Consider the following 12,242-nt stretch of genomic DNA (forward strand, 5'->3'; position numbering starts at 1 on the left):
TCCATGTATCATTTATTTTCATTTATGTCTGCCTAGAACTTAACCTTTCTTACTAGAAACTATTCAGTTCTTCCTATGCCCCTACTAAGAAGACTGCCTTTTCTTAATCAATAATTAAAAAAGACAGAGCAAGAATAGGATGTCAATTGGTCTTCTTGCCACTTTTAAAGAAATTGATGGTTTTGGGACTTAGAAATGGTGGAAACCAAATCTGGAGATATGATTTACCGTTCAATGGAATGCCACCAAATGTTTCCATGCCAAAAGTGTTCGTGGACATAAATTTCCATAAACCTTTACTTGTATTGGTACAAATACATGATCATGATAAGGTATTAGTAGCTAGAAATTTATGGCCTTGTCAGCCTTGACTGGAGACCCTTGAGAATCTCAAAAGAAACTATCAGTTTCCAGCACCCCATATTTAAGACTTGCTCCTCTCCGAGAAGTCAACATTTGTCCCTATGATGTTACATTTGTCATATTAGTCATTATGTTGAAGAAAGCATTCCAAAATATTGCTCGGTTTCAGTGCTCGGCCTACATTACTCATGCAGCCTCGATATTGCATGCAGGTACATGCGGTTGCATTCTACGTACTGATCGCATAAAGGGAGGTTTGAGAGGAAAAGGCAACAGAATGAGTGTCAGTCATCAAAGGCCAAAGTGATGCATTGCTGTGTCTTACAGAGCTTTTTAGGTCAATAAACCTGACCTGTCTTCTGCAAACAGTCCTTGATTAGGCCGAAGAACATTAAAGGCTACCCCAGCCCAACCAAGCAGAACCTACAATATATATTTCATTCATTTTAGCTCTCCAATGGCTGCCAATTTTGAGCTTGACCAATCAGTCCTGTCCATTTTCTAAGGTCAACATATATGTGTAAGGTAGCAGCTCATTGGTTGACATGGGTTAGCCCACCACTTTGTTCCAAGCAGAAGAGGCAGCCATGTTGTAGCCTTTGTTCAGTTTCCATTCTCTGGATGGCAGTATGATAAGGCACAAATAACTTTAAACAACAGAACTGTTTTTAGCTCATACAAACCCCACAAAATAGCTGCCTCTAGTGTGTGCAGACGACAAGGTCATTTTATTTAAGAAAGTGTTACAGTAGGTATCATCCAAAGGTAAGTACAGCAAACCTTGTTTAGTAGGGAATTAGTCTACATGCAATGCTGTATTTCAGTGAAAATTGTGAGCAACAAAGCCAGAGAATGAAAATAGTGTCTTGGAAAAGCTTTTTCTAGTTTTAATAGGTCAGGAAGAGTTAGAACCTGAGAAGGTTTCTCTTTACAGAATAGGAAGTAAATAATATCTCCCTATTTCATGTCCAGTTTATAGGTGGCAGTGGGGCTCCAATGCTTTCCTGATCTATTGAAAACTTAAGAACTTGGAGTTGGGCTTTAGGCACCAAAGCAGTACACAACCTAAATTGTCACCTTACACAAGAATATATCTGAAGCAAACATGCATGTGCATGTTTCTGAATTATCCATATCAGGTGTGTAAATGTGGACAAATGTAAAATTCACATGTTGCATGGCTTTATTGTTCTTAGAAGTTAGTTGGCATATAAATTGCCCTTGTGTGTTCTGTTGCAGCTGTTTCCAAAAAAAGGAGTTTCCCTTGTAAGGTATTGAAGCCACTCGAACTTCATCTCATTTACTAAGCTAAGTGCAAAGGGACACTTCACTTTGCTATGTCTACCACCCAAATTTCTTTAGTAAATCAACCGTATTGCAGCTGGTTAAAATTTACAACCTCAAATGGACTTCTAAGGATGACTGTCTCTCTCTTCTGAGGCTGTCATTGGTATTGGAGCTTGTTCCTGGAGCAGTGCTGGAACTGTGGTACACAACAGGTTTGCAGCATTGCATGCAAAGTTAGTTTGGACCAGCAATGCTTCCGGCAATCTGGTAATGGAAACTTCCAGCATTTTACAGAAGCCATTAGGACATAGAGCCATACTTCCTCAAAACAGCCATACGTCATACGGTGGAGTGACCAAAACCTATAGATTATGTGCCAGAATTTTTTTTTTTAAACTACACTCCACTGTGGGAATACAGATTCATCTGTAATATAATTTGTGGCAGAAATATGTCATGCATGTCAACCACTTAAAGCCATGCAACATGCACATTTCCATCTTATCCAGATTTCCATGCCTGACTTGTCTTCCTGCTTTCATTAGTGTTCTTCATTTCTGAATCATCCATAATACATTCCTTAAAGTGAAGGTATGCTTTTCATAATCTAGGCTAAAGAATTGTTTTTAAAGGGGGTCTACTCAAAACTGATATTTATTTTTTATGCATATACTGGCATGTTGATTGACATGCTTATTACATTTGTGGATTTAAGTGGTGACATCTGATACCTTCACCAGAGATCCCAGTCCCATCCATCTGCTTTGGCCACCATACGGCATTCTTTTTCTTCCATTGGTCATTAATGAGGACAAAGCTATATTAGCAATTTTAATCTCTTGCTATTGGGAGATAAAAAGAGACCCTGTCATTTGGAAACATGACAAGTTCTTCCAAAGAAGAACAGTCACCCCATCTGCTGCTACTGAGCTTTCTAGATGCTCTGTTCCTTCATTTCATCCCTCAGTAAATACCTGGTGCTTCTGGCTATGGGAGAACATGGCTTTCTCCCTTTTACTCTAAAATTAAGTCTTTGTGTGAAAATTGTCAGAGGAGGAGATTCCAGATGGGTCTTTCATTTTGTACTTGGAACAATAACGCTTTTCTATTCAATGGACTTCATATAAGTGCCACTTTACTAATATACTTCTCCTCTTCCTCCTCAGATGAAATTGGGCCTGAGCAGCCAATCGCCAAGCCCAAACATTGTCATGATTGTCAGAGGGGTGAATGTAATGAACCCTTTGTATGCCTTAGTTCGCTGCCAGTCATTTATTCAGAATATATATACACAGGAGATTGTTATTAGCTCAGTCATCCCAATCAAATTGCTAGTTATTAATTACTTGGAGCAGCAAATGATCTCTAGGTGGAACAAATGGCTCCCTATGGGGCAAGCTACACAAGTAGCAGGTTGTACTAATCAATTACACACGATTGAACCACTGTGTTTGATCCATATGAGATCACATACTATCATTTACCTATCTGCCAGAATTTCTCAGTAACAAGAGATTAAAATTGGGAGGGTAGCTAAGCCCTAATATTGAGTTATTAAATAATTAGAGGCCACTGTTCCCCTCATTAATGAACATATCAGTTTTAGGTAGAGGTGGAATTTATATGCTATAGTATTTCACCTGCTTCCATTTGCCTTGACATACACTTTAATATAGAATTCCAACCTGCAATCCAACAATAAGCCATGGACACTAATGGTGGAGAGATCAAGTGATGATCATATTATTTTTATATCAACAACATTTCATACCTTAAGACAAGGCTGGATTGTTGTTATGGGGCCGTATGTTGTACAAGTATAGACAAGGAGAACATCTGCTCCTCAAGACTCAAGATTCAAAATGAAAATGAAAGCAAGAAAAAAACGATAGAACAGAAGGAGGTTTGGATTGTTCATAGCAACTAATCTAATTCCAGCTGTAAAAAGGAGACCCAGATTCAGATGGTTTGCTATGGACCACAGGTAGACAATTTTAAGGCTGTATGTTCCCTTCAGCTGGGATTATACTTTTACACCAACTATTTCTTTAAAATAACCAAAAATGAATCTTAGAATATCCTGCCACCGCTTTGTCCTCAATAACTGACCGCTCGCGTCCTGTTTCCATCTCAAAAGATTTCCTTCCGGTTGGCCGCGTATGAACGGTTCTACGCAGCCTGAAGCTAGCTAGACTACGGCAGGCAGAGCTTCAGAAAGATTGGTTAAACAGTCTACCGACCAGACATATACAACGCCTTACTCCTGCGTTTTTTCTCCAGGCGGCGCAACCGTTTTTCCTCCCGGCGCCGGGCCTCCTCGGCCTCCTGGTGCTGGCGGCACTTGTGGAAGTTTTCCACCACCACACCGACGAACATGTTGAGGACAAAGAAGCTAACGATGAGGAGGAAGGAGATGAAGTAGAGGAGCATCCAGGGATTGTGGTTCCGGACGGGCTGCAACAAGAGGAGACAGTTGGGTTAAGCTTTGTGCAATATTGATGGAACGATGTTCAACTGACCTGTAAATTGGAAAGTCTACATGGCTAGTCAGCAAAAATATCAGGTGTCAAAAACTAAAACAGCTTTAAGACCATTATTAGGACAAAATCATAAATTAAAATAAAATTTAACAATGCCAACTTGTTTTAAAGGTACAAGGTACATCCTTGCTCCTTTACCTACTAAGCCAGACTTACAAAGAAAGGACAGGAACTATTGCACTGGAGCCTCCACCTTCAAAGTAACCCAGCAATACCAATTCACATATTTATTAAATGCCAACTTCAAAGAAGATGTGTTTTATTCCTTGTACCTGTACATCAGGGGCCACAGCATCCAGTCCGTCATACATAATGTTCACCCAGCCATCTTTAGATGATAGTACAAATAGTGACATGAGGGCCTGGAAGGAGACAGGGTACAGTCTACATCAGAAGCATTCAGGGACTTGTAAATTCCAAACAGATAATATTATTATGTAGCCATTGGCTACTTTTTTATGATATTAGCAGAAGCAGAACATTGACAAAAGAAAAGGGTGTCCAGATGGTGGGGTGAAAAGAGCTGAGGACAGGTGAAAAATCTAAAAGAACCATAGAAATGAAGAACCCAATTGATTGACCTTTAACACATTACCTGGGTTAGCACTCAAGATCTTTGTATTTACCTGCATATTCCTTGACCAGTTAAGTTAAGTAATAGCCTATTGGCTCAGTAGGAAATGATTCCAACTTGATATTTTAGTTGCTTGGAGATGCTGGTGAACAGCAGCCATCCACCCACTTTTCTTTCTCTCCCTTTGTGCCATAAAGGGAGAAGTCTCCCATAGGATGGTCTCCCATGGGGTCTACCATAAAGAGTCTCCCATAGGGAGGTTTAACTACTCCAGATCCTGATCTTGTTAAAGACTCAGAGCTAGTGATGTAGCAAAGAGTTGCTCAGCTTCTGCACCATCCACAGTGCCCATTGTTGAACCAAATGCAATCAATGGGCATTGCTGAAACCACTTAGACTGCAAAATCCTTAGATGGTGTCAGCACTCACAACAAAGTGCATACATTGGCAGATCAACAAATATTTTTCTGTAATTTCAGGGTCTTGGTGGGAACAGCTAACCTTTCATAGTGTGGTGGGTTGACGTCGGGAACTATCATCTATACCAGTTTTCATTGTTTTTTAGCCATCATTTTTACAACCTACCTGACCAAGATTATCGAAGTTGTATTTCCGTCTCACCCACTTGTTGCGCAGCCCAATGCATTCTGATCTGTTAGTGACATTGCGGACATCAGGCCCCTCGCAGGTATAAAACTTGCCTTTGAAGAGCTGGAATAAAGACGTTGGTTTATTCTAGATAGCAAGGCAGATAACAAGGCCCTCAGTGTATCTTCACATCATCGGCACGGACATTCCCAAGATAGTAACCAACACCTAAAACACTTTATCACCATCTTAAAGTTGCTTTGGACATTTTTCTTTTCCTTAATTTTACTAGGAAAGAGAATTAAGGGCAGAGCATGAATAAAGTAATTGACTGCAAGCACAGCCACATAATCGCCAAATATCTGTACAAATTATCACTTAACTCTTATCTTTAAATGTTGCTTTAAAATAGTAGAACACACACTTTAAATTCTCTATGTACATCATTTATCAAGCAGTGTCTAGCAAAAATGATTTAACAATGGCACATGTCATTATTAATGTGTACTCTCATTTATGCAACAAGACACTCTTATGATCACAGCAATGGTGAAGGCTCTGTCATTGTCTTGTACCTGAACTCCCAGAATCCCAAAGATAATAAAGAAAGCGCAGCAGATGAGGACGATGTTTCCGATTGGTCGAAGTGAGGAAATCAGTGTCTCCACCACCAGCTTAAGCCCTGGTGCTCTGCTGATGACCCTGAAAAGAAAATCAGAAGAGGATATGGTTTGCAAAGTTGGCCAAAAAAGCACATATACCAGGGCTGAACGTTCTTACAAGAAAAGGATAAAATATAGTGATGTATAGGTATTCATAAGTTTCCTTTTGAAATGAACATTTGGCAATGCTATAACCCTTTAGGTAGCAGTAATCTATACTTAAAACAAGCCCTCACTGACCTCTGTAGCAGCAGGCACGGTGGAGCAATCAGTCTTAAAGTTCACATCAGAAGCACATTTTTAAGCAGCATAACTCACCCCTATTCTCTTCCTAGAGTTCCTGGTCTGTACTTACATTATAGAATAATAAGCTGGTAGATTGATAAGTGACTTCAATGAGAGGGAGCAGAGCTGATGAGTCATTTCTGGGAGGAAGAAGATGTGAAAGAGGGAAAACTGAGCTGCAGGGAGAGCTGGGTTAATTTGTTATTGCTGGGAGGTGGGTAGCAAGAGCAGAGTCACTTGTAAGATGATAATCAAGAGGAGCTGAGCTGCTGAGTGACTCCTTGGAGGAGAACCCAGAGGAGCTGAGCTGCTGGGTAACTGATGGGAGGAGGGAAGCTGTGATAGTTGCTGATTTATGCCTAGAAGGAGGAGGATCTGAGCAGCTAATCCACTTCTGGGAGTGAAGAGCCAAGGAAACTAAGATAATAAGTCACTTTTGGAAAGATGTAAATAGGGTGGGGAGGGGGTAGCTGCTGCATCATTTCTGGGTGGCACAATAAACCACTTCTGGGGGGGAGGTGGGAGCGATGGGGGCTGCTAAGAGGAGGATTTTAGTGCTTCCCCTGCTGCCCTACAGAAAAGGGCCACTGTGTCACAAAAGCAATGCGTTCTAGTGGGCCCTCCTTCTCACTTCCTGGGGGCCCAAGATCACCAGTCTGACCCTACTTACCATCTTTATAATTTTTTAAAAAGGAGTAATAATTCTTAAAAAAATAATCTTGTCTCTTGGCCATTGATTTGTAGAGATGCACAAATTTATATATATGTTTTCTACTATTTCAGATACAGTTTTTTTAGGGTGAATGAACAATTTTCTCTCACCCCAGTAAGCAGCATACATGCTTCTTGCTGGCTGATCATGTCTGGTCCACTCAAGCATTTGAGGCCCAAGCCCTGCGCATTTGATTTTTTTCCCCCTCCCCAGCAAAGTCAATCTCAGCCTTGAACTGCCGTCCTCTGTGGGTTTGGGGGAATCTGTTTGTGAACAAACACTGTAATGAGTCCCCAAGTCTCTCTGTGTCTCTCTCGGGAGCAGGGAGGTCAGCAAACAATTCCAGAGCTCGCATTTTTCTGCCTGCATATTCTTGTTCAGTGCTCACATCTCTAATGAAATCACAGAGGACTGAGAGAAAGTACAAGCTGCTGCTCGCTGGCAGCGGGAGACAGGGAAAAGATGTTATTAGCCCCCATCGCTCCTTGTAAAGAAAAAGATGGTTATAGTTCTGGCGTCTGTGTTTGACAGCAAAACATCTTTTGAGCTTTCAGACGAGACTCCAGGTCTACTGGCCAAGCTAAATTCCTATATTCACCTATGGGCAATGTCCAAAAAGAAGGTGATGGCAATTATTCAGTACCTGTACTTGGGAAGAAATATCTTCAGCAAAGATTATATAGTGTTACCGTAGTTGGTACAATGCACTATTATCCAAAGAGTGCTGACTTCAAAAGTATCTCTGCTGGGAACCCAGAGACCCAACCAGTCATATTTAAAGGGCTCCAGCTCAAAATGTGATGTGAGCATCTTAGAACTGGGTACTGTCATTCCCGCCCTGAATTGTAGGTGGTGCTTTGTAGTTAGAAACTGTGGTCTTGAGCTCTGGATGATGAAAATTTTATGTATCAGTGGCATCAGATTGACATTAGTTAGGGATACTTCCCAGATCCTTCATTGATGGGGGCATCCCCATTGACTAGTCAGCACAGGCTCCTCATGTGTTGATACAAAGTATTGGATTGTTGGAGACCTTCTTCTAAATTACAGAATGAAATACACATTCAGTTCTTTCTGGGATGAGAATGAAGGATACCATTTGCACAACAGGTGTAGGAATCCACCCCTCCTATAACCCCAATTACCACCAAAGATTCATGAAGAAATATTAAACAAAAATGCTTTTTATTTATCTCTACATTTTCATTATTCTACCATTTCCAAGTAAATATCTCTTCATAAAGGGCTTGTGGTCATAAGGATGACTTCGTTTTTATCATAATGCCTCTTGAAAAACTTGGACAACCTTACACTTTAGAACTTTATGGTAAGGTTGCCACCTTGTTGGTATTTTACTGGCCTTGCTGGCAAAATGTTTACTTCTTGTTGCCAATGGTATTATTAGACGAAAAGATTTTTAAGTCCAGAAGTGGGACCAATCCTATGTTCCCCCTATTCTTGGTGGATTAGTCATATTGAAAAACCACCTGAATGAGGTGTAGAGATAAGCCGGCAGAATTTACTTGTCCAAGAGAATGAAAACACAATACTTTGGTTGGGAACCCTAAGGAATGTTGTTATATATATATAAATATATACTGTATATATACCTAGAAAACCAAATGATATTTACATGGTTGGATAAATTCTTCTTCGTGGGCACCTTGGATGATGCCTGAACAAAGATGACTCTGGAGACAAAGATATAGGAAGGCATTGTGTTTGATTTATTAAAGAAGATAAACTGTCATGGAAGAAACTGGGTGATCTAGGAAACCTGGAACAGATTTCTTCAAATTTCTTGAAATATTTTCAATCCCAGGCCAAATCTATTTCTGGTTTGCTATATCACCCAGGTTCTCCCAAGAGAATCTTCTCCAGTCCTACAGACTTTTTCTAAACCAGATCCACTAATGTAAGTTGTACTGTAGGAGGTCATAAATTCTTGGAAGTATTATATTTACACATGAGTTAGCATGCGTGTCCTTTACTTGCCCACAGAAAAAAAACCCCAAGAATACTAGATTACAGAGCATTTTAAACTGTAGAAATAATCTGTCTGTTCTTTTTGGCCAGGCGTCCCCTTGAATAAATGTATTCAATTCCAGAAAAGTAATTTACTTTGTGAAGCCTGACATCTTTTTACTACCAAGTACGCTACTTGACTCGTCTTTCTTTCCAAGAAAATGAAATGCGCCAAGACCTAGTGGAACTACTTTCAGGAAGGTGACTGGATTTGGCATTGCATTGCCGTTAATTCCCCCGCTGTCAGCTCAGGAATGGGGTTGGGGAAGGAAGGAGGGAGTGCCAACCATCTATCAGCTGTCACATGACCCTGGCTGTACCCCGGCTATACATAATTTATTCTTTCCTGGAAAGACTAAAAGCCTATTTTTTTTTCGTTTTATGGAGGCTCTTTCCCCCAAGTTGTGGCGTACGTGAGAAGGCAAATAAATTTAAAAAAAAAACACATTAGTGTAACACCGAGTGATTCTGTCTGGCAATCGCGTTTCGCCCTTGACAAAAAAATTATAATCATTTATGTCAAAATACAGTGCGGACCTGAAGGATCCCATTAGAGGCAGAGAAGCCGGTGCCAAGTGAGAATGAAGTGTATGCAAGGTCTGATTAGGGCGGGTTTGTAGTTCAGATGCAGAAAGCAGCAGTACGTCTAGAGGAGGCTAATCAATGTCATTCACATGCACACCAGCTGCATGAGGAGCTAGACCGCTCATCTGTGTCCTTGCTAATCCCCTGGCACTTGACTTGGGCAGGTATATTTAACATTACTAGATGTCAAAGTTTTCTTTTTTTTTTTCTTTGGATTCTAGGACAAGAACACTTATAGTAATCCTTTTCAAGTGGAATAATTTTTAATAGAAATGGAACAAAATAAATACATTACGGCACATTTACTTTTGTAGTATGCTAATGCACATAAGTGAAGGTGCGGATGAGAACAGGCGTTTTAGAGGAATATGATCACCCTGTATAAATATTTAAATGGTTCATATAGAGAGCTCTCTTCCCCATTATTCACTTTAAGGTCATTGCAAAGGACAAAGAGGCCCTCTTTGTGTCTATAGGAGAAAAAGTTTATTCTCTGCATAAGGAAGGGATTCTTCACATGTGGAATAGGCTCCCTAAGGAAGTAGTTAGTAGTCAAGAAAACTCTGGATGCTTTTCTAGAAGCACAGAATATAACTGAGTAATATAAGTTTGAAAGGAATGACGGCAGACCAAGATCTCACAGGATCAGGAATATTTTCCTTCCTCTGGATCAGCCATGTATATATGGTTTTCAGGAATATGCTTATTTCCAGTAATTTTTTCCCTAGTGGTTGGACTTGATGGATTTGTCTTTTTTCAACCTGACTATGAATGTCACATGTTAACGTGCGTTGCATTAAGGCAACCTTTTAAAAGTCAAAGGAAGTGCCAATGCACCCTTATGTGCCTCCTATCATCATGACCTCTGTAAATACATGAATTAATTAGCTTCTTGTGCTGTTTCTCCTTCACCTAGTCTCTGTTGTGCAGAGACTGCAAGAGGGTGATACTAAATGACATTCAGGTACTTACACTGCTTGCATTCACAAATAAATATTCAGAATAAACAATAATGATTATATTTATTGGTTACAAAATTGTATTCATTTTTGTCTTCTATATTTACAAAGGAAAGGTCTTTTAAACAATGCAAAAACCCTTACCTCAAAGGCCGCAGTGTCCGTAACAAACGCAGCACCCGCAGGATGCCCAGGATCTTGGCGCCCCCGGCAGAAGCCAGAGACACGATGATGTCGATGATGGAAACAAACACCAGGACTCCATCAAGAACGTTCCAGCTACTCTGCAGGTACGCTCGCTCCCCAGAGACAAAGCCAAGTGCAACCACCTGCGCCAGGGAAGAGGCGAGAGCCAGGTTAGGCAAACATGATCGTGGTGTTCTTTTTTTGGTAATGTTCACTTTTGAATAGTCACCACAATTATTAATTTTCTAGAAAATATTATTACAATGTAACCACTTTACCTTAATTGTCATTTCCACAACAAAGATGGCTGTGAAGATGTAATTGGAGACACTGAGGAAGATCCGCTCCTGTGGATAAAAAATGATAAAGATATTAAATGAAAAGCAATGCAAAGGCTATAATAGGTTCATAAAAAATGAAAGTTACCAATAGACAGAAGTTGGGGGCCCTATCTAATGCAGAACATGCAACATATATTATCCAATCACTTATTAGATAAGAGATCAGAAGTATCTGTTAAAAAAAAAAATCACTGCATCAATCCAAAGTCTTCCAATGACAAAATCAATCAGGAAGCTAGGGCTATTGCTGTGAAAAAGCTATAAGTAGAAAAGCTTGTTCTCTAGCAGTAGCCGAACAGAAGAAACTTTGTCGTGTCTGAGGAAGAAGTGGTTGCATTGTAGAGGTCAGACACACCCCTGCAGAGCCAGATCTCTCCAATCAACAAAGCTCATGTTCCCTGATTGGATAGCTGTAACTCTGACAATGTAGGGGGCATACTAGACCTCTGCAGAGAGCTTGCCTCCAACAGAGAATAAGAGTCCTTTGCAGCCAGCTCGTAGCTTGAACAGGTTTTTCACCTTTTATCAAATTCCAGGCACACAATTTTTTTATGTGATTTATTGGTAAGAGCGATGGGGCTTTAATGCACAAAAACCCATCAGCAGCAGTTTAGTCAACACAGTACATCACTGATTTATAAAAGCTCTCCAATAGACTATCATGGGACAACCTGGGTCATCCAGCAAACCTAGAATGGTATTTTCCTAGGCACTATTTGCTATTAGCTAGCAAATATTTCCAATCCTGGACCAAATGCATTCTAAGCTAGCTGGATCACCCAGGCTCTCCCATGACAGCCTAGCTCAGTGTTTCCTGACATTTTTTAACATGAGGGAACCCTTAAAAAAACTTTCAGGTCCTCAGGGAACCCCCTCTATAATTACTGTATCCACAGCTCACAAGTAGATTAGTATGATGGTCAGTGGTAATATTGTCTCTTACATTGCTGACCAGTGGGAAGAATGTCAACCTTACAGATAGCCAAAAAGATCATTGGTGTCACTTAAACTGACCTGAGAGATACAAAGTGCTCATTTCTCAAGGAACCCCTAGCAACCTCAGGAGGAACCCTGGTTGAGAAACACTAGTATAGACTGTTGATCATCGAGAGATTGCACATTTGCCAAGAGGCAG

General features: G+C 40.4%; 1 protein-coding gene across 3 annotated transcripts in view; it reads right to left on the bottom strand.

Moving 5' to 3' along the window:
* CACNA1H (calcium voltage-gated channel subunit alpha1 H) overlaps window positions 1-12,242 on the bottom strand; it is a 309,639-nt gene that overhangs the window by 33,902 nt on the left and 263,495 nt on the right. For 2 of the 3 annotated variants that reach the window (XM_072417470.1, XM_072417467.1), the window contains exons 20-25: window positions 11,045-11,113; window positions 10,725-10,909; window positions 5,928-6,054; window positions 5,350-5,475; window positions 4,463-4,552; window positions 3,891-4,104 (exon numbers count right to left, since the gene is read on the bottom strand). In XM_072417470.1, the coding sequence (XP_072273571.1) occupies window positions 3,891-4,104; window positions 4,463-4,552; window positions 5,350-5,475; window positions 5,928-6,054; window positions 10,725-10,909; window positions 11,045-11,113 (811 nt within the window). The remainder of the gene's footprint in view (window positions 1-3,890; window positions 4,105-4,462; window positions 4,553-5,349; window positions 5,476-5,927; window positions 6,055-10,724; window positions 10,910-11,044; window positions 11,114-12,242) is intronic. The other variant, XM_072417469.1, reaches the window with a different exon arrangement.

This window comes from Pyxicephalus adspersus, chromosome 7 (genome assembly GCF_032062135.1).
Source record: "Pyxicephalus adspersus chromosome 7, UCB_Pads_2.0, whole genome shotgun sequence".
Classification (NCBI taxonomy): domain Eukaryota; kingdom Metazoa; phylum Chordata; class Amphibia; order Anura; family Pyxicephalidae; genus Pyxicephalus; species Pyxicephalus adspersus.